At 43.0% G+C, this 22,991-nt stretch overlaps 1 protein-coding gene across 1 annotated transcript in view; it reads right to left on the bottom strand.

Moving 5' to 3' along the window:
• The window catches only part of DNAJC11 (DnaJ heat shock protein family (Hsp40) member C11), a 788,848-nt gene that overhangs the window by 138,240 nt on the left and 627,617 nt on the right, over positions 1-22,991 (bottom strand). The window contains exons 8-9 of the mRNA XM_086922163.1: positions 15,008-15,197; positions 11,642-11,727 (exon numbers count right to left, since the gene is read on the bottom strand). Coding sequence (XP_086778289.1) covers positions 11,642-11,727; positions 15,008-15,197 — 276 coding nt within the window. The remainder of the gene's footprint in view (positions 1-11,641; positions 11,728-15,007; positions 15,198-22,991) is intronic.

Below are 22,991 nucleotides of genomic sequence, written 5' to 3'. Positions count from 1 at the left end.
CTACTTACAGAACACATGCCCAAGAAAGCAACTTCCTTTGTATATCGAAAATTGTTTAATAACTTACAGGACCCCACACAGAAACTACTGAACAGTTGGTCCGCTGATCTGGGGGACCTTGATGAGACAGATTGGCAGACTGCGCTATCCTCCCCGCGGGAGGAGGACATACCTGTCAGACTCCGTCTGGTACAGCTGAAAATATTGCACCGAGTACACTATACTAGGGTCACCCTACACACCATAGGGAGAGCCACACACCGCATTTGTCTGCGGGGTTGCGGGGAGGAGGGAACATTCTTCCACACCATATGGCAGTGCCCTCGGGTGACAGTGTACTGGGCTCAAGTCATGAGGACAATGTCACATGTAGTGAAGGAATCTGTCACCCCAGAACCGCGGTGCTGTTTACTGAATATCTGGGAATCAAACGACCTCACTCACTATGCCCAGGACTGGGTGACACTGGGGGCAATGTACGCTAAAAGTAATATAGCCAAATACTGGGGGTCTGTGGAGGTACCTGCACTCGTAGACTGGTGAGTGAAAAGACTTAGATGCTGCAATGTTTGCAGAGAGAGCGGTGTACTTACACCGGGGGTGCCCCCGGAAGTGGGACAAGATTTGGAGCGCTTGGAACGAATATAGGGGATATCTGTGCGAACCACCAAGGCAGGATGACCAGAGTAACTCTGACTCGGAGTTGGGAGGGAGTGAGGGACGTTAACGATGTAACAATGGCACTTTTTCTAGACTACTGTAATTCACTGCACCACGTAACGATTTTATTGTCTATGTTGATCGACGATAACCTATGTATGCACCCTGTGATTGACTTCTGCCCTGTTGTTGTTATTCATAACAATAAAAATATTTCCACAAAAAAAAAAGTAAATGACCCCAAATTGGGGTAGTCACGTATTGGAAAAAGAGAAGACGTTTCAATAGACCTCTTCCCCTTTTGAAATATGTAAATATTTCGGGCGGTGTAGACAGTAGTCCAGAGGCAAATCAAGCCTATGTTGCAGGGATTCTGTTTGGAAAAAGAACTATGCCTGGGATCACAAAATGTCAGTATGTGGGGACTGAGTCATCAAACCACCTAGGGGGCCAAATCCTGACTAGCTCATAGTGGCTTAACTGCCCTACTAACCTTCCCATAGTAACAGGCAAGTTGGCACCCCTGAACACAATACTCTAGTCCCCTCAGGGAACCAGGGTTCTCTCACTCATGCATGGCCATAATAAACAAATGAAAGACACGAGGAAAGTTTACATTATTTATTGAAACTATTGTGCTCCTTCATACAGCAACTGTGCTGCAATTAGAAAACATATGCAACATTTGCTCCTGCGAAAAGTAATCAGCATTATCAATATACTGTATACAATGAAAAGCCATATCATGGCAAATGATATATTTGCCAAAGCTTAAACTCACTACGAGAGAACAATGATATAGCAATGATCACTAGGATTTGCCGTTAGCTGGTCTGCATCTCAGATTGCGCACAGCAGACATGTTTGTCCGGGGACCTTTCTTCTGCTAAAAATTCTCCTCTCTAGTTTCAAAACAGCAAGTCTCGGTTTATATGATAAAAAATGTCTTGCTAGAAAACAGCAGCGGTCTCTCACTATTATGTCTATGTGTTAGAACGTGTTTGTGCTCTGTTTTTCTCTGTGGTCGGTCACTATGTTGTTTGACATTGTACAAAATGTTCAGACTGAATCCCAGCAGAGGAGCAGAATAACAAAACATGTGCAGCCTATTTCTAAAATAATATTGTTGCACAAAAACAAACGTGTTACTTTGTAATGTATGCAAAGCAAAATATGACCTACAGCTAGGCTAAAATAGGGGGAAGCTACAGTAGGCCATATAGGGAACTTACAACAGCTTCTGTTAAAAAAAAATATCTTTATTTAAATCCAGTTACAGACAGTTATCTGTTGACCCATGCAGGTCACCATTCCTGTGACTATATCTAATCAGAGTGTGTTACAATTTGCGACCTAAATAATAAATATTAATTAGGTAGGCAGGTCCTTGACCTACTTGGATTCGAAATGTTACCAACTGACCTATTAGTATATAAATCAGTATGGACAGGAAAATGCTACTTACCAGTATGCATCTGCTCTTGGCATGTAGAGATGTAGAGCTGCAGAGTCGTACACTTCGCATTAGATCGCCACCTGGTGTTGGGCTCGGATGATTGCGGGTTGTTGTCTTCTTGGAAGAAGTCTTTGTAGTCACAAGATAGGTGACTCCACCCTTGGACAATACTGCGCATGGTCATCAACTCCATCCTCAGATTGTTTTTCGCCATGATGGAGTTAGTAGAAGTAAAGAGAAAAGATGTCCATGCGTGTGCATCTAAGTAAGATGAGAACTGGAATGGATACAAGTCCCGGGTAGGCGGGAGGGCGTGTACGACTCTGCAGCTCTACATGCCAAGAACAGATGCATACTGGTAAGTAGCATTTTCCGTTCGAGGCATATGAGCTGCAGAGTGTACACTTAGCATCGATTGTGCAGCAGTGTCTCCCCTAGCGGTGGTCGCTTATATCCGTTGCAGCATACTGAAACAGTGTTTTAAAGACAGCTTGGCCTACTGCAGCTTGCTGCTTGGCTTGCACATCAACGCAATAGTGTTTAGCGAAGGTGTGTAGTGTAGACCATGTTGCTGCCTTGCATATGTCCTCTAGTGGTATATTTCCTACGAAAGCCATAGAGGCTCCTAGTTTGCGAGTGGAGTGCGTTCTAGCAGGAACTGTCAGTGTATGTTTAGCTTTTTGATAGCATATTTGTATACACTTTACAATCCACCTGGCAATCCCCCCTTTAGAGACGGGGTTGCCTTTGTGTGGGGGAGAGAAAGATACAAATAATGGTTTTGTCTTTCTAAAGGATTTAGTCCTATCTGTGTAGTATAACAGAGCTCTTCTAACATCTAAGGTGTGTAAAGCCCTTTCTGCAACAGAGTCTGGGTTTTGGAAAAACACAGGTAGCTCTACCGATTGGTTAAGGTGAAAAGGAGTGATAACCTTTGGCAGAAATTTTGGATTAGGCCTAAGAACCACTTTATTAGGATGTATTTGAAAAAATGGTTCTTGTATTGTGAATGCTTGTATTTCACTAACCCTTCTGAGAGAGGTGATGGCAACAAGGAAAGCAGTTTTCCATGTTAGGAATTGCAATTCACACTTGTGTAAATGCTCGAAAGGGGGTCCCATAAGTCTTGTAAGGACAATGTTCAGGTTCCATACGGGAGCAGGTGGTAACCTAGGTGGGATTATTCGTTTTAATCCTTCCATGAATGCTTTGATTGCAGGTACTCTGAGTAGAGATAGATGTTGTCTATTCTGTAAATAGGCTGCAATTGCTGCCAGATACAGGCGAATGGAAGAATAAGCCAAATTGGACCTTTGCAGATGTAAAAGGCAACAAATGATATTTTGGATGGAAGCATCCAGTGGATCAATGTGATTATTATTACAATATATTGCAAATCTATTCCACTTAGCGGCATAACACGCTCTGGTAGTGGGTTTCCTAACTTCTTTAATTATGTTCATACAGTCTGGTGGCAGATTTAAGTAACCAAACTCTAGGACTTCAGGAGCCAGATCGTCAAATTTAGTTGGCTTGGTTCTGGGTGTCTTATTTCTCCATGGTTCTGTGTTAACAGGGAGGGTGTGAGCTGTAACTTTTGATGTGGAACCAGTGAGAGATCTAGTAGTGTGGTGAACCACGGTTGACGTGCCCATGTGGGAGCTACTAGTATTAGTTTCAGAGACTGTTGTCTGAGTTTACGCACTACTAGTGGAATAAGTGGGAGAGGCGGAAAAGCTTATGCAAATCTCCTTACCATTTTATCCATATCGCATTCCCTTCCGACCGTGGGTGTGGAAACCTGGCGGCGAAGGTTGGGTATTTTCTATTTTCGTGGGTAGCAAACAGATCTATCTGTGGATGACCTCACATTTGGAAGAATGGTTGAAGAACATGTGGATGTATTTCCCATTCGTGAATCTGTTGTGACTGACGACTCAACAGATCTGCTATCTGATTGTGAATTCCTGGAAGGTGTTCTACTGTCAGGTGTATGTTTTGAGGAATGGCCCATCTCCAAATGTTTTGCGCGAGCTGGGACAGTTGTAGAGAGTGTGTCCCCCCCCCTGTTTTTGTATATAGTACATAGCTGTCATATTGTCCGTCCGGATTAAGACAGCTTTGTTTTGTACTTGTACTTGAAACGTCTTGAGTGCTAGGACACCATTGCAGAGAGCGATATGTACGGCTGTCTACAAACACCAGGTCTGTGAGCTGACCTTGAGCCTGATTCCACTGTTGTGCTAGACATTCTTGTGATGGGCGCATTTGCAGTCATGCATGTGGAACTATAAAGATGCAAGATGCCATCATGCCTATTAGTCTCATGAACACTCTGGCTTGGAGAGACTGCTGGTATTGAAAAATGGAGACTAAGGCCTGAATGCTCTGTATCCTGGCTGGACTGGGATACGCTAGAGCTGCAGATGTGTCTATGGTAGCTCCTAGATACTGATGCACGTGCAAAGGCTCTAGGTGGGACTTTGTGTAGCTGATCGTAAACCCTAAGTCGTGCAACAGTTGTATTGTCTGCTGAGTGTGTTGTACACATTGGTGGAATGATTTGGCTTTTATGAGCCAATCGTCCAGGTAAGGGAAGACATGTATCTGTTGTCTTCTGAGATGTGCCGCAACTACTGCTAAGCACTTTGTGAACACTTGTGGTGCTATTGTGACCCCGAATGGAAGGACTTTGAACTGATAGTGCTGTCCTTGTATGACAAACCTTAAATACTTCCTGTGAGCAGGATGTATAGGGATGTGAAAGTAGGCGTCCTTTAGGTCTAGTGTTGAAAGAAAATCACCTTGTTGTAGTAGTGGGAGTATTTGTTGCAGAGTGATCATGTGAAAATGATCTGATTGTATGTAATGGTTGAGGGGCGGGAGGTCGAGAATTGGCTGTAGTGTCCCGTCCTTCTTTGGGATTAGAAAGTACAGGGAGTAAACTCCTGTTCCCTGTTCTTCTAAAGGAACTAATTGAATAGCATCCTTTTGTAGAAGTGCTAGAACTTCCTGTTGAAGCAGAGTCAAGTGGTCTGTAGACATTGGACGCTGCCTGGGTGTTATGTTTGGGGGGGGTTGCTGTGAGTTCTAGGCAGTAGCTATGTTGGATAATCTGTCTCACCCACCTGTCTGTTGTGATGGAATTCCAGACAGGTAGGAACTGTGATAATCTGCCCCCCACAGGAGTGGAATGCTGTAGGGCAGGCAGAGGGACGTCACTGGGAGTGGAAGAGGAGTGGTTGTTGTTATTACCTCTACCTCTTCCCTTATTATTATTGCCTCTGTATCCTCGTTTAAAGTAGCCCTTATTAGAGGAGGTCTGTGTGTGCGTTTTGAAAGATGATGTATCTGCACCAGTTTGCTTGGAGCCTCCTCTATAAAAGGTGCGGCGAAAAGAACTTCTAGTCTGTGTGGATTGTAATGCTCCCATAGACTTAGCTGTGTCTGTGTCCTTTTTCATTTTCTCTAGTGTAGTGTCTACTTCCGGCCCAAACAATTGGTTTTGATTGAAGGGCTGGTTCAAGATGGTAGTCTGCACCTCCGTCTTAAACCCTGAAATGCGTAACCACGCATGTCGTCTGAGTATAACACTAGTATTGACTGCTCTGGATGCTGTGTAAGCTACATCTAAGGCACATTTAATTGAGGCATTAGATATTAGTTTGCCTTCTTGTATGAGCTCTGTTGCCTGATCTTTGTATTGATCTGGGAGGTGCTCTAACAATTTTTCCAATTTGTCGTAATGAGCCTTGTCATAACGTGAGAGCAGGGTTTGTGTATTTGCTATGCGCCATATATTGGTAGCCTGCGTAGCAATCCGTTTCCCTGACACATCGATTACTTTGGATTCCTTGTCAGGAGGGGGCGTGCCACCAGAAGTCTGGGAATTAGCTCTCTTCCGTGCATTGGACACTACTAGTGAGTCTAGTGGCAGATGTCCCTTAATATAGACTGGATCAGATGGTGCTGGTCTATATTTCTTCTCTATTCTTGGATTTAACACTCTACAACGCACAGGGTCTTTAAATATTTCTGGAGCATGTTTAATGACTCTTTTGAACATGGGTAGTATTTGTGTAGACCTTTGTGACTGCTCAAATGTGTCTAATAAAAAATCCTCCTCAATGGCATCAGAGTACATTTTAACCCCATGGTAAAGGGCAGCTCTATTTAAGAGGTGATTAAACCCAATGCTATCTTCTGGAGGGGAAGGTTTTATTGGGTAGAACTGAGGATCAGGAATGTCAAGCACATTAGTTGCTGGGTACTCATATATATCCTCATCTGTAGGATATGTATCTGGGTTGATACCTTCATCTACAGGGTATGTGTGTGGGTCTGGTGTGTCACTCTCACCACCTATATCATACTCATCATCAGTGTGGTGTGATGATGCAGGAGATTTAACAGGAGAAACTCTTGGTGAAAAGTAAGGAGGAATAGGTGAGTAAGAAGGTGAAGGAGAAGGAGGGTGTATTGGCGAAGTTGCACAATCCTTCTTTTTGGCAGGAACCACAGGTAGAAGTGGTGTGTCTGCTGGTCTCTTTTTGTAAGGAATAGCTTCTACATGTCCAGTTTTTGGGTTGATATGGACCTTCTTTTGTCTAGGATCTGGCCTAAACAGTTCTTCTTCCTCTACGACCTTCTTCGGCGTCGATTTTTTTGGTGCCGATAGAGGTTGTTTTGTGTTTTTTGCTGTAGGAGTCGTTACAGAGTCCCGCGGTAAATTTTTCGGTGCCGAAGGTGGTTTTGGCTTGGCAGACTTGTTAGAGGGTTTAGGTGTCTCTGAATCAGGCCTTGGAGTCTTTGGTACCGAGGTTGGAGTCTCTGGAATGGAAGCAGGTCTCGTTGGCTTTGAGGCGTCGGACGCTGGCTTTCCATCTTTATTTTTGGAACCGGAGCCGGAGCTTTTTGCGGATCCGATACAGTTTTTGGCTTTGGCGCCGGTTCATCTTTAGGTTTCGGTGCCGAAGGGTCTTTGTCTTTAGGCACCGAAGGGCGTTTTGGCTTCGGTGTCGAAGGATGTGTGTGCTTCGGTGCCGATGGAAGAGGTGGAATAGGCACGTGTGGCTTGGTCAGTGCCGAGGCACCGGAAGGCGTAGTTGTTTTCCCTCGGAGCCGAGCCCGAAGGCGGGGCGTTTGAGGGGATATTTTGGTCCCGCCTGGGTCCCATGGGCGGAGTGCTGACCGTTGCCTTTGGCTTGGGATGTGTCTGTTGTGCAGGGGCAAGATTACTCATGGGTTGACGAGATGGAATCAAGTCATCGGAGTCCTCTGCCTCTGATATGTTCTGGAGATCAGGCGAGGCTTCCTCGGCGACGAGTGGAGCCTCGTCCTCGGAGATGTCTTCGAGTGGATCCTCGCCTTCGCAGATGTCTTCGAGTGGATCCTCGCCTTCGGAGATGTCTTCTTCCACGATCTCCTCCCCGAAGATGGCCTCCGGTGCTGGGGCTGATCTCCTCATTTCATGTCGACGGGTCTCTGATCCCGAATGGTCTTCTTCGATCGGAAGGACGCACAAGCTGTGCAGGTCGATTTGCCGTGGTCTGGTGACAGACAGAGGTTGCAGACCCCGTGGTGGTCGCTATGAAGGAATTGTGCTCGACATACCGGGCATCTCTTGAATGGAGTCCTGTTCATGAGGCGTAGGCCGTACGGCGCCGATAGGCCCAACGGCCCGCGTCGACGCACCGGAATGTATCTGATGCTGTCGAAGTAGTCTATTCGATGTCGATATTGTTTGTATAAAGTTTTTACGCTTCAAAGTTGCTGGAAAAGTCTTTATAGCCGGAGCGGAAAAGTTTCATCCAAACCCAGTGGCGGGAAAAACCAATCTGAGGATGGAGTCGATGACCATGCGCAGTATTGTCCAAGGGAGGAGTCCCCTATCTCGTGACTACAAAGACTTCTTCCAAGAAGACAACAACCTGCAATCATCCGAGCCCAGCACCAGGTGGCAATCTAATGCTAAGTGTACACTCTGCAGCTCATATGCCTCGAACATGTAATTATGGTTGCAAAAATACTGTATACCATCTGAACCTTGTGGTCTCCAGGTGCTAGCCTATGGCACCTAGCAATGAGGCGATTCACTGCTTTGGCAGAACATGGTTTCAACCCAGCTGCCATATTGGGTCGACTGCAGCCCAAAATAGAAGGGCACGATACAAAATCTCAGACAAAAATAGTGTTCGGTTAGTTTCATCAGTGGGGAGCAGCAGCTCCAAAACTTCTGCTTCCCTTCAGACCACTGCTGCAAATGATGTGCTCTGTTTTGCGACTTCAGAGGAAGTGACGGAGCCACTAACATTTTGCAAGTCAAAGTACAAACCAGCATTAAAGTGAGGGAGCAGAGAGCAGAATATCTGCCCCCTCATCATCATACTGGACTAACTGATGGGCCAGTACTGCATCAGAATCTGATCCAAAAATAGCATGGAGGAAGTAGGAACTGGAGTCTGGTTTCTCGAACAACCCCTTCCAAAAGTGGGATCCCTGAATGTAGAAGAGTCCTGGTTTCTCTTCCTTAGTTTATTCATTGAGCCTCAACTTGCCAGATGGGGGCAATCTGGAGTGTCGCAGGCCTTTTGATCAACCCTGTCTCTTGTGGTCAGCAACGTAAAGGCTTGACTTCCTGCTCCCCGACAGCTTTGGGGTGGATCAGAGGCCATCGGTCACGGAACCTGGAGTAATGTTTGGTGCCGAGGTACCACAGGCAGAGGTCATGCACGTCCATACCCAACATCTATTTGCAAGGTGCGGAACAATGTTTTGAAACCGGACGCCTTCAGGGACAACATTCTGTCACTACCAAAAAATTTTGGCGCAAAAAGGCTTTAGTAAAAGTACCAAAATAGGTAGGAGCAGAGCTCCAGATCCACTTTTCAAGGTCGATGAAGAAAGAGGAAGTGATGTCTGGATGTAGACCTAGTGCCTATTTGTGCTCCTTATCATCTTTTTGTAATCTTCATTGTGACACCCTATATGTGGCGAGTATGCCCAGATGTGGGTCCCATGCTCACTGTGTCCCTGGAACAAAGCTGCACTGATTGAAGACGCCCAAAGAGGTCAAAAGTGTTCTTGGTTACTTGTGTTCTGCTTCAGCGAGGACCTAGCTTGGCAGTTCGGGCTGGACTGTGCCTATGGGGAGGACCAAGGCTGATTTGTGTATGGCTGGGTCTTATCTGAGGTAGTATGGTGAGCAAAAAATATGCACTGGGGAGTGCCCCAAGTAATTACCAGTGGCTGAGATTGACTCAAGGATTCCATCTACCAGATTGTTGTATTCTTCATGATGGACTACCTACCCGTGAAATCTTGTTCAGCATTTGCCATGGGACATGGGATTGGAGTCTTCTGTGCAGTAAACATACCAGGTTTGTCGGAAAACAATGATATCCGAGCAAGGCAGCAGAGTGTAACAGCACCAGGGACTGTAGACCCTATTGTAACTTAAATTGGAATTGTCTATTTAAGGTGTTAAAGAAGAAGGGATCGGAGATAAGTTACTCGAAAATGGTTTCAGACTGGAACACAAAGGGGTACTTAACAGGGCTTTCTTTGTGATTTCCCTGCTATTTAGTCCTGCATAGGTGTTCCATTGCTTTGAAAAGTAATAATATGTTTTCTGGCTTGCAGTTGAATAATTAATGGTGAACAATGTTTGTGTACAACTTGCTACTGATGTTAGAAAATTCAGGAGCCTGCACAAAATTAATTATTTTAGGCATTTATTATGATACGATATATATCGGAAATCTAGGACAATGACCATTACTAAGTACTCTTTAGAAACTACATGTAAAGCAGCAATTTTAGACAGCTGACATGCTTGACTAATTGTGGATCATAATCACCAGATCTAAAATGAAGAGGTTTGTGGGCAAACCTAGAGTCTCTGCTGGATAAAACTGAACTGAGGTCACTACATCTGGATCTCAGCTAGAAACAATTATCAAAATGTGCGCTTCTCCTTAAAATCTTGAATGTGCTCAAACGTGTGGGTCCGTAGTTGACTAAAAACCTTTGTAAAGATAGATTATCTCTTGAAGCAACTAGTTTGAGAGAGAAATAAAAGTGTGCTTAAAATGGAAAAGATGCACATAAATGCAGGATCTGGACTTTCTGGAATGCATCAAGTCAAATGGAACTGTAAAAGCTTTATTCATCCAAGTATACTGCACAGACTATTACATTCAAAACACGCATCTAAGATGCATCAGGAATCTCAATTCTTGATTTCGATTCTTCAATCATTTACCTTTCTGGCAAAAAATACTCTGATGACACTGGAGTCTACTTCAATTCTTCAAAGAACAAGGAATATTTGAAAGGAGTTACTTTCCTGTAACAAAAGTTTCACAGCGTGAAGCTTTTGTAGATCAATATGCTGAGCATCATTCCATTATCTAGAAGTTGAACCCCAAAATAAGACTCTGGAGATTGTTACTATGTGATAGGGAATCTTGGACTTGCACTGCGTATCACATGGAGGTCCTAACGACTGCCTGTGGTAGACGCCCACAATAAAAACGTATACCTTTATACAGTTTCCTCACCCAACCATTAGAAGGCGGATAATTCGCAATATGGGAATCTAGAAAAGATTCCTGGTGAACTATACATCTTTCTACTTAAATCTAAAGTAAGGAGTATTAGCATCTGTTAAGATACATTTTGAACGTAGTTTCTTAAACTACTACAAAATTAAAACTGTGTTTCAAACAAAGGAAGGAGCTTTGGGCTCTACTATGAAAGTTCCTCTAAAAATGAGGTTGAATACCAAGCTGCTTTTTCACCACCTTTCTGGCTCACGATGAGAGTGGCAAAAAGGGATGGTATGCAAGTGCACAGAGGTAAAGGGACCAACCGCCATGCAAAACATTGAGATTTAATCAGGGAATCAAGAGGGACAGACACAAGGGATCCTCCAAGATGAAAAGAAAAGGAGATGTTCAAGTAGTGTGTGTAGTTTCATTGAACCTCAAAAACTGAGCAAACTAAATTGAGCTTTCCCTTCAGCCTAACTGGCCTTTTATAACATATTGAAGGATTGATGGACCATTGAAGACCCGGTAGCTTAAGGGACAGTACAAAATCATGGTCACATCTGCAGTGGCAAGGATGCACACAGACAGTGTTTTGCTCCTAAAATTGTAACAGGTTTTACCGGCGACACCAGCCCTTTTCATAGGATTCCTGATTTCCAGCATTCAGTGACGTAAGAGGTGACATCATTCTAATGGAGGAGGACCTGGCATGCCCATCATAAAAAGTGGGACGAGGGCTGTACGATAAATGCTGGTATTTAACTGGCGACGCTTTTTGTGAAGCTGAACCTTGTGCTCCACCAACAGAACTGTTCAATGATCAAACTAAACTAAATCTGTAAGAATGCATCCATTTTTTGCTGGGTCATTAGGATTGATTTGTAGCCCTAGAATCATAAGTAAGGGAAGGGAGGAGCATTAACACACTCATTTGTTTTCGCATTTAATTGCACTGAGCGTAAGGAGTACTCACTTGATAGAGCCCTTAAGTCGAGTTTGGTCTTCATCTTGAAACTTGTGCTGGTAACTGACCATCATAAAGGAATGTGGGATACCCAGCTGAAAGAAACCAAAGATGATCAGTTTATTCATTATAGAGCCTAAACTTCACCACACAACGTTCCTCTTCTCTCCATGGACAGCTCTGATGAATGCCCATGCCCCAGCACCAGCAGCATCAGTTCCCTTCACTTTTCTCTCAGCACATGCCTGGTGCTCTGACTTCATTCACCCCACTAGTCTAAAAAGGATCTGCACCCGAGACATCCGCTCACTCTGATGCCAAATATCTATTTATTTTGTGCACCAAAAGGATTACGAATCATATTAAACTGGTAGTATTTTAGGGCGTAATCGACTGCAGAGCAAACATCGCCCTAATTAGGAAAGAAACTTCACGTAAAGGCAGGTGGTGAGAAGGAACGGGTGGATTTGACTTTGGAGGGCGTTTAAGGAAGCTCCTTGCAAAGAGAACTTTATCAATGGAAAAGATCTTGTCTACTTTTTCTAGCTCGAGACTGCTGGCTTCTCCCCATTACCTTGGTCAGATAGCCTAACCCCTGCCAGAATCAAACAAAAGGTGAATGTTTGCAATTGATCATTAGTTTGCATATTCAAAAAGTGTCAAGCAGGTACACATGAGCAAGAGAGTTAGCCATGGGTGGTGGCACGCTCCAAGCACCCCAGTGGGTGGCTGCAAATCAATATCCAGCTAATCAGGAGCCTTCAGGGCTAGAGGTTACCCAACTCTTTAAGATGGTCAGGGCACTGGCAGACTTGCTCCTGCTTGGGCAGACTTGCTCCTGCTTTGTGATACTAACTTGAACATCAGAATGTCACAGCGCTTTACAGAAATAAATAAACAGAGAAAACGTGGCTGTGACTTAGGTTTGTATCAGCTGGTGTTATTACAAGTTGCTAAAAATATGACGCGAAGAACGGTGAACACCGTATTGAATTCCCATGCGCCACCACAGAGTACGAGTGTTCCACTTGGGTCCATGAAGGCTGGATCCAGGTCAGGTTTTCAGTGCAACCCTTACCTGAGCTCCATTTAAGTACACTGCACGATTATTGCTTCATGTGGGGACCCTAAAAATCTGGCATGGATCCAGTCCTCCCGGCATTTGATGGGCACTCTTTATATACATGATTTTAAATGTAAAGGGCCAATATAAAATAGCATATAGAATGCCAAATTCCTGGCTATGTAAAAAGGATTATATAAACAAATAAATACCCGTTTCTTAAACATGTTTAAGCACCCGGGTACATTTAGGTGTGTAAAAAACGCGTTTGCATTTCTGCTTCACATTATGACAGATGTGATTTTACTCTTGCAAATGTAATCTGCTCACACAGAATTTAGTTCAGTTTTTCATTGCTGGCATTTGGTGTGGCAATTTCTGAGGGGATGCAACTTCAAATGTTGCTGAACATCCACAAACGACGAGTTGTTGGGTATTTACCAATAACTTACAAATGTACTCGTATCACGAGAAGAAGTATTTGAATTTCAGGGTTGTAACTAGGGGAGAACATCAACATAATCATGGGGATGTATGGTAAGGCAGCTTTTTGGAGGGTTGAAAGGGCTCCCTGTCAATAAACTAGTGTATAAAACATTTTAAGTGCAAAAACGAGGAAATGTACATTTGATCCATTTCGGTTTGTGGAAATAGGTATTTGAGCACTCGTGGACATAGATCGCTTCAAAAGGTAATCTACGTTATCACACAACCCTGGGATATCACCATTTAAAGCTATTTGCTTCTCAAAGCTGCCAGCATACTGAAAACCAGGGAAAGAGGTGTCTCCCAAACCTCTTCATCTCCCACACTGCTTTGAACTAACCGCACCTCATTGGTAAAAACGCTCAACATGGAAACACTTCCCTCACAGGGTGAAAAATATACACAACACCCTTCCAATCACACATCCTACAAGGGCAGCTTGTTGATCATGCAGAGAAGTGTGTCAGTGCCCACATAGGGGTAGTAAGCGCTATATAAATGTTGCAATACAATACAAGTGAACTCATGTAAATCCTTCAGATTGTCATAAAAGTTTGAAATTTACTTCAAATGTGGACGTAGACCCACTGAAGTGATTTCCAGAAGTTTTGTTAATCCGGCCATTTATTAATAAAAACATTGAAAATTAATTGTCGGGTATTATATATAAAATGCAATGTCTCCAATTATGAGCTATTTTCCTTAAAGACATATCAAAGAGGAAGGATCCAGAGAAGGATCCCTAGCACCTTTTTGGCAGCTGTTTAATGTATATTGTTTGCTTATAATGACCCAGATGCAGCCAAACACAGTGTAACAACAGAAAGTTACAGAGAAGGTTCAGGGATCCTATTTCTGGATTTATTTGCCTGTATCTGTTAATGATCAAGGCTCGAGGCACTGGACCTTTCCAGCCTCGTATTTGTAATTGTGCAGTGGGGGTTTAAGCATGTGCTCCTCCTTAGATAATATGGATAACTTCAGTCATACAGGTGATTTCCTTGGTTCAATTTTGATGTATAAAGTAGATGCAGTTGTCTTATATTGCTTTTAAAGAAATTGCTTTATTATCATTGTCATCCTTATAAATCCAGAAGTCATATTTTTGGTATTCTGGAGGTGCAACAGCCGACACGTGTTGCGCCCCAGATGGTCAAGTAGACCATGGTTTTCTTATGGCCTTATAATCATACAGAGAATCACAGAAAAAATGCCTCCTGTGACAGTACATCGGTCATCAATTCAAATACAGTACAAGTTGAGACCTTGGCCGTGCTGCCAACTCTTCCCGGTCAGTGTAACAACAGCGTATAATATCTCAGACTTCCTGTGAAAAGTAACCACCAGAATATCATACGAAAATGTAACACAATATCTGAATTCATCAGACTTTTGTAAAATGACGTGGACCCTATTGCAAAGTAGGCTTGAACCTGGTTCTGCACTTTGGATCAGATTTTGAGCATTAGCTACCGATTGACAGTGTGCTCTTTTTCTTATTTAATTGAAAGTTGTGTTTTATGGCCGTTTAAGATGTCCACTTTTTTTTTTTACTTTTTAAAATATAGGAAGGAAAATGTAAACTGAATTCTGTCAGTTGCAGATTCACTAGGTTTGTTTTATAATTTCGTGCATTGAAAGCCACGAACGCAAAGTATGTGACTCGTAATGAAAGCTTCCTTCTGGATGACTGTTCCCATTTAAGTTACTGAAATATTTGATTACATAAATATATCATGCCAAGGTGTTCCTTTTATCCCAAGTTTCTCTGAATCTAGCCGGACCACCTCTACACTACCGCTCTTCTGATGCTGCCCACACCTTACCTGCATGGCCATGGTGAAGTGGCTGGTCTTGGTATCGCGGACTATACTGGTGTTCATGGCAGACTGGATACCCCAGCGCCACTGGATGTATCCCATGGTGTTCTTGTCCAAGTGTCGCGCCAACACAGTTGTGAGGCCTGGTCGGATCCCACGGGACGAAAACTGCAGTGCGCAGTTTGTAGTGATAAAACTGCAAAGACAACATGTGAAACGTTATGTCTAAGAAAGGATCATGTGAACGGAGAGTTCTAGGCAAGAGCGCATGTGAAAGGACAGCACTCTAGGATTTCTGTAGTCCTAAGGAGAATTTTCTGGCAAATCTTGATCTGCAAAAAGCAGCATAAAGAAACAGACAGGGAAGCAAGTGGAACAAAAACAAGACCAATCTCTTACCACAAAGTGTAGAATTGTAGGATTCCTTCAACATGCTCATTGTATGCCTATACATTTCTGTGTTAATCAAAAGAGGGTACTTAAAATGTGCAAATGCAGGAAGGACAGTTCATCACATAACTATTATTTACCTATGTCAGAGCACCACTTGCCAAGAGAGCAAGGACTTTATTTCCCAATTAAAAGGCTCCTTTGGAGGGCAACTGCATTTTTCACCTGGAACTTAGTATTGTCTAGCTACAAACAGAGGTGATAGACTCTTTCCTAAGAGGTAACTTTCAACAATTGAATGATACATTTTATGGCAAAAAAAGGGGGAAACATCCTTTACAACAAAACTTTTTTCACGCAGTATCTTTACAACGCAGGAATTACAACGCAAGTCGTTACGACTTGCGCTGGAGGGCGCTGTAGGATAGGGAATAGTTTAATTTACTATCCAAAACCTTCCCTACTATCCACGGGGACTGGAGTTGGAATAGTAAATTAAACTATTCACTATCCAGCGCCCCCCAACGCAAGTCGTTGTAACGACTTGCGTTGTAAAACCTGCGTCTTAAAGGCATGCGTGGAAAAAGCATGCGTTGTAACGACATACATCCAAAAAAAGGAGGTTTTTTCTGTATGCACATGTATTTCTTTACATCTAAAGATCCAAATGAAAAAAACGACATAGCTGATAAGATGGGGGAATTCTCATCATCAACCAACCCAAACCAGAAGCAAAAGGCAGACATATTGATTCCTTAAGGCGATTCTCTCACATTTCAAGCTTGCAGTGTATACTATTTTAAGGGAAGGGATTCTTTTTATTTTGGCCAACAATGCTTTAACTCTTTTGTTAACGCTTCGTGATGGAGTGGACAATCAGTTGCCTACCTGTGGACCTTGAAGCTGTTGCGAATCCGTTTTTTGGGGTTTCCACACACTTTGACAATTGCTTTGCATGTGTGCGTTTCATATCTCCTGTGCTGCACATGGATAAAGATGTGTGATGCAGGGCCTGACACACTGGAGGACTATACAAAGAGAACCCACATAATAGGAGTAGGTCTTCAACTCCACAATGTTACCAGGTGGAACCAGAGGACAAATTGAATGAACAGACCAAACGTTTTCCTTCAAAAAGCTCAAACCAGGGATGCAAATAAATATTTTTTATATTGAAATGGAACACTGGTTTGTAACATTATTCTGCCACCTTGACCCCCGTTTTGTCCCCATCAACCTGACATCCTTATCTACGCAAATCTCTCTTACACATCTGGCTTGTCGTAGAATGATGTGCATAAGGTATACATGAGCAAATTACTTTTGCGACACTACTTGTAAAACAAATACATACAAAATCGTTGCATTTTGGCACAGGGCTTTCTTTTTCGAGTTTGTTTCTCATTTTGAGTGCGAGTGTGTGCAAAATATATTATCATCTGTGCGAAACGGATTAGCGCTTGGGCTAAAACGGAAATGCAATGTTTCCAACGTTACATTATAACTAATGCATTTTGAGAGCATGTGTATCAACGCACAAGCAGGCATTAAATAGAATGCAAAGCATCAAAGAAGACGCTAGATAAGGAAGGGCACAAAAGGTGCAAGGAAACACACCAAAGCTGGTTGCACCTATGCACCTTTCCATTATTTGGCCCCACACATATTATCACTTTAACAGGTTTATCTTAAGACCACCAACTTAAAGCAGGTTCTTATTTTTTTTAAGTTGTAATGTATTGGTCGTTACTTTTCAATACAATTTTAAATTGTCTTCGAATATTCAGGCCGAAAGAAAACAGAGTAACACCGCAGGTAGCCAACAACGTTCAGCCACAAATTACAGTGTCGGGCAGCAGCTGTCATACCTTACCACCTAACAAAATACTCCTCGCGCATCAAAACTATGGTGCTAGCATACATTTTGATAAACTATTTGCGTTTAAAATGTCTAAAAAAACTAATATCTCAATTACATTCCAAAACGTTTGCTCAGATTTCCGCTTCCTAACATTTGTACGCCCTTCTCCGTAACGAAAATTATTAACTATTAAGAATAGGATTACATTTAGAAAATAGATGGGACAATGGCGACATCTTGTGGTCACATAGAGGTACTTTACGAATAACTAGTTTCTATCAAAAAAATCTGATCAACGCCTTTAACGAACTGCACAGAGATTTACAAAACACACTTATGTTTAGGCTAGTAATGGGCAGGCAGTAGCCTAGCAAATATGCATCGGCCCTGGTGCAAGCAAAGAAAATGGACCACTTTATTGCTGTTGGGGTTGTAAATACAAATATGATCAGGTATGAGAGCTCATAGACCACAGGCACTGCAAGCCTGACTGTAGGCCCCTGGACCAAACAGCACACATGAGAATCCATGTATTAGTGGGTTTAACGCCCCGAACAAAGCTACCCCCCACCCAGAGTTACGCCCTTGCCCTCAAGGCTCTTGCGTTCGATGCCACTGCACTTGCTGCAACAATGACCCCTGTAGAGTAGGTGCTTTCAAATTCTAGACAGCAAGTACTATAAACAGTACAGTTCCTGGTTGATTTTTCCCATTCAGATATTTAAGCTTTTGCACCTTACTTCTTAGGGACTGATAACTAGTTGAGGGATTGGATATCACAGACGGGTTCCTACACGCTCAATTTTAAGGGGAATGTTGTTCTTGCACTGGAATTTTTCAGGCACGCTGTAACTGATTTTCCTGTCTGGAAAAAGCATGTAGTAAAATCTCTGGGAGTGGCTGTAAGTGCAGAACAGACCAAGTGCAGAACAGGTCAAGTCCATGGCTTCCTGCCCCCCTCTAAAGAAGAGGGAAGCATGTGAAGCTGACCACATCATATCACATTTGCCAACCTGTTATACTTTCCTAATGCAAATCTGGGCAATTCCAAGAATTGGATGAGGTGGGCTTACTCACATAATGTTACATGCTTCATCATAAGCCACCTGATCCCACCCTGGTACTACCAGGGCGGACTCAACCTCAAGTGGGACTATCTTGGGGGAGTTCTTAGAAATTATGAAATCTGGATAATTATTTGCGATCCAGTTATCTTAGCTAAAAACCTCCTGGGGTAAACCACAAGAAATCCTTTTATTAGAGGGTACCCTTGGTATCTATAAAAATACGTAAGACGTATATTCAGAGAACGTTATTGGGTAACATGGCACTGACGTACCTCTGAACTGTGAAATGAATGACCTGCCCCCTTAATTCCCTATTTCGAGATGATTCATTTGTAATAAATGGTCATAGTTAGATATGGAAATAGCTGTAGAAATTATTAATTCTGGTCACCTAACCAATTATAACTCATAATCTGGTCCTGTATGCATTTCATACCTCTACTACAGGGCATATTATAAAGATGTAGATATCAATAAGGTCTAGCTAAGTAGTGAGAGGAAGACTCAATTAGGTACGTGTGCTAGTAAACCATTTGGTTTGTTCATTAAGCCCTCACCCACCAACCTAGTTGGTGGCATGTTTCATCATCGGGCCCACCACAGTGACACCGAATGTGTCCCCGGTGTGCTACAACGCCAGAAATACTGCAGAGCTGGTATGATTGCTGAGTGTGCGGTGTAATAAGTGAGTAAGTGAAGGTTTAAAATCTATACAGTGTGTCCCAGTACCCGAGGGTAAATAGATAAACTTTAATCACTGGGCCCCTGTTAGCAACTAAAAGGCAGTCGGACGTGCTGGAGTGCAGATTATGACCTCCTGCGTCCTGTGTGGAATTATAAAGATGGCAGAGGAATCCATAAGTAAGGGTGCAGTGTGACACTGCCTGAGCATGCAGGAGAGATGTCGGCATAGGTTCTAGGACCACCATGTCTCTCCCAAGAGACACGGTCAGAAAGTCCAAAACGTAAAACTGGATGTAGAAAGCACAATTTCAATTGATTTTTTAAACATTTTGAGCTTAAAATGTTAGCTAAGATGTGGTAGGTCTATTTTCAGTGACTGAAAGGTTTGTATGTGCAAGGTGTAATGGCTTATGAATAATAACACTAAAGTACTGTGGCCATATAGTATTTTGAGAAACGGTTGAATAATGTAGGTTTTCAAGTTTGTATTCATTATTAAAGACCGTAATTATAGAGACGTTAATGTAATGCATGTTGTGGGATTTTTTTAATGTTAAATGGTTGTGTTGATAGGGTGACTTTGCATTATGTTGCGAAATACATGAGAAGTATTAATCAGAAAACTAAGTGTCGACAGTTAAACGCGATATTCACTTGGAAGTGTAATGTTAATTTAAATTATTTGCACACAAAAATGCACTTTTACGTGTTTATCAAAAAGTGTTCTACTTTTTCAGAGTGACTGAAGCATTGAATTTGTGTCGTAATTCTTTATTGAATATTCAAACATATGCACGAGGTAGATGAATACATACATAATAGCAGGTTACATTCACCTGGACGGTACCTCCAAACCACAGTGGTGGGCGGGAGACAGGAGGTTGACAGCTAGTGCCTAAGAAGAGCAAACAATACTAACTTGGTGTGGAGGGGGCAATATGGGAGGAGGTAGTAATAAGCCTACGGGGGTATGTATAGGAATCTATTGTGCCCTCCACATACCATTGTATATAGGTCTAGCACCCTTGAGATTAGTCTCAGCAGGCAATGGGGTCAGATGCAGGTGACGTTGGATGCTTTCTGAAGCACTGAATTTGACAGTGTTAGTATTCTGCAGGCATGTGAAAGTAACTCTTTACCTGTGTGAAGGAACAGACCATACCTACTGACATTAACCAAGAGAGGTGTTTGTTTTTTGCCAAACTGTACATGTGTTGTTAATAAAATTATATGATTGAATAAAAATGTATGATCTGAAATTTTAGCAGAAGTATGATTACTGAAATGATATATTTTTTAAAGTTGATTTTATTTTAAGTTTGGCATGGCATGCGTTAAGGTAAATCGAATGTGGAGGTGTCGAAATCGAGTGAGGTGAACATTAAGTCTGAATTTCTTGTCTTTGTAATTTCTGTGGTATAGGTACTATCAAAGCACTAGTCAAACCTAACCCCCTTTTATAATTCGTTTTTTAGGGAATCTCACTTTTGTTTTTTTAAATTAAGCATGTGTAAAAAGTTGACAAGTTCTTTTATATATGAATAGTATGTGATTTGGTGATGTTTATTGAGTGAATGTATACTTATTGGTGGGGCTTCTGAATTCTTCTGTTGTCTGTCTGTGCCCTGTGAAAACTCCAGCTGTGCAGCTCTGCTAGATTCGCCAAAGCCATCTAGAGGCTGGATTCAGTTACAACACCAGGGCCCTCCCACTAGGGGTCTTCCGCTGTGCTATGCTGCCCTCTAGTTCTGCTGCCCCGCTCAACAGCCACTGAATACATGTCAACCACTGTATCTTGCTAGAGGCGGTGGGTATTCTGATACGCCTCCCCTACATTACCCAACTGTGTGGGGGATTTAAATCACAGCAAATACAAGATGATGGACGGAGCGCTGAAACTTTTCAGACGCCTCACCCCCAGTAACAGATCTGGGTTGAATCCATTATCATTCTTTAGCTCACTTCACCACCCCAGTTCAGACCCAGCTATATGCAAATCAGTATTGACCCTGTGCCTCATAGAACAGTCCAGCTCGAACTGCCAAGCAAGGTCTTCTCTGAACCAGAAACAAGCATCCTAGGACCGGTTTCTGGGTAACACCATTCATCAGCCAGGCTAGCTTGAATCCAGTGGCAAAGTGAGCAAGGGACCCACGTCTGGGCATACGCTGCAAACTTAGGGCGAACAAAGCAAACACAAGGAGATGATGGACGGAGCGCTGAAACTTTTCAGACACTCACCCTCAGGATTTAGATCAACCCTTTATGATTTGCCTCAGGGCTGGTGAGCCTTTTTGGCTTCCCATTCTCATGCTTTGCCAAAGAGTGAAACACGGCAACACACAATGTTCAGGCTCCACTAAGAGCTGCCTAGCTGCCCTCTAAACATTTGCGAATAGGGTGGTTGGGCCCTCCTTCACTTTCATAAAAATGAGGATAAGGGGGGCGTGACAGGGTGCAGTTGCCACATTTCACTGTTCTCATTTGCAAACAGGGCATAGGCACACCACAGATCGCTCATGGTACTCTTATTTGTACGAGTGAAGGACCAAAACTTCTTCCATTGCCTATTTCACAAATGCAAGACAACATCCACTTTTAGTAAACTCCTACACAAACGTAACAAGAAAGCACTTGCTCGCCTGACTCGGATGGTCCTAATCTCTTGGCTCCACCAATGCTCAGGCATTGTATTGCAGCATGTGTACACCATTTCATACGTGAGCCGAGAACTGTCCCAATTTACATGGGGTTTGAGGGTGCCCTTCTTGAGAGCATGTTTGGAAGGATGTTGGATTTGGTATGTCCTATTTGAAGGATGTTGGCTGTGATGCTTGAGTTTCAAAGACATGCTTCCAAAATGGTGCAATTGTCTGGCACTGCACATTCTATAACAGTGACACTCAAAGTACGGCCCAGGGGGTGCCTGCGGCCCTTGACATTCACATACTGCTCACTGGTGAACAGCAGCACCTGACTGCTGCTGTTTACTTGAGAGAGCACTGATATTCATGAAGATGTAAATAAGCGGGCAAGCAAGTACTTGCCTTCTAACTGAAGTAAAAGAAGAGAAGCAAACAAGTTTTCCTGCACCACTTAACTTCAGGAACACATTCATTTTTAAGCCCTCATGCAACAAATGTTTAAACATATGATAAGGTCTCTTCAAAATTCAAAAAAGTTTAAATTATTAACATGCAGACGTGTTTCACCTTAGTACATCAGATTGTATCTGTGAATTGAGAAGTATTTTTTTTAAAGTGGTACTTTTCAAAAGTGCACTTAGAAACGTCCATGCCTCCTCTTACCCTGGCAACAATGCCAATAGTGAACTTACAAGCCAGTACCATGTACATGTTTGGCTTCCCCTACACCCCCTCCCCAGCCCACAGCCAAACTGGGGGCATCAATGCGGCCCTCGGCGCACCACAGAAATACTTATGGCCCCTGGGAACATGTTTGCGGGTATCCATTTCTAGAGCGTCTAAGCGCAGACACATTTGCACATACCCACTTAGCAGATTATAAATAGTTAGTGATCTATATTTTGTGATTATGTGTTTGGGAAGAGTCAGATTTTTAGTCTCCAGAATTCAAGCTCATTGTCAGTTTTTCTTATTCTTGCACACATTGAGTTCCAGAGCTTGCCGCCAGTATACACCTGGCGAACCATAGCAGTCTCAATTTTCTACGTCACTGTACAGCCCTGGCAATGTTCTCTCACTTTGGTCTCCGTGCAGCGCTCTGCTACTTCTCAAAGCTACCTTTCTGCATTAGAAATACACATTCACCAGTGGCCTCGATTCTCTGGCCTCTCAGCCTGCTGTTTTCAAAATCTGGTCTGGATTTAGTCCAGGCTTTTTGCTGTTTTATTTTATCTCCTCTTTTGAGGCACCAGTAAAACCTTAAGTTGGTGAAGGTTGTGTGTGGATTAAAAGGTCTGTAGCTGCCAGGGCCACAGATTTGTCCCTCCTGAGGTAAGTAATAT

This window comes from Lissotriton vulgaris, chromosome 5 (assembly GCF_964263255.1).
Source record: "Lissotriton vulgaris chromosome 5, aLisVul1.2, whole genome shotgun sequence".
Classification (NCBI taxonomy): domain Eukaryota; kingdom Metazoa; phylum Chordata; class Amphibia; order Caudata; family Salamandridae; genus Lissotriton; species Lissotriton vulgaris.
The sequence above is the reverse complement of the archived record's forward strand: the minus strand, read 5'-3'. Positions and strand labels throughout refer to the sequence as shown.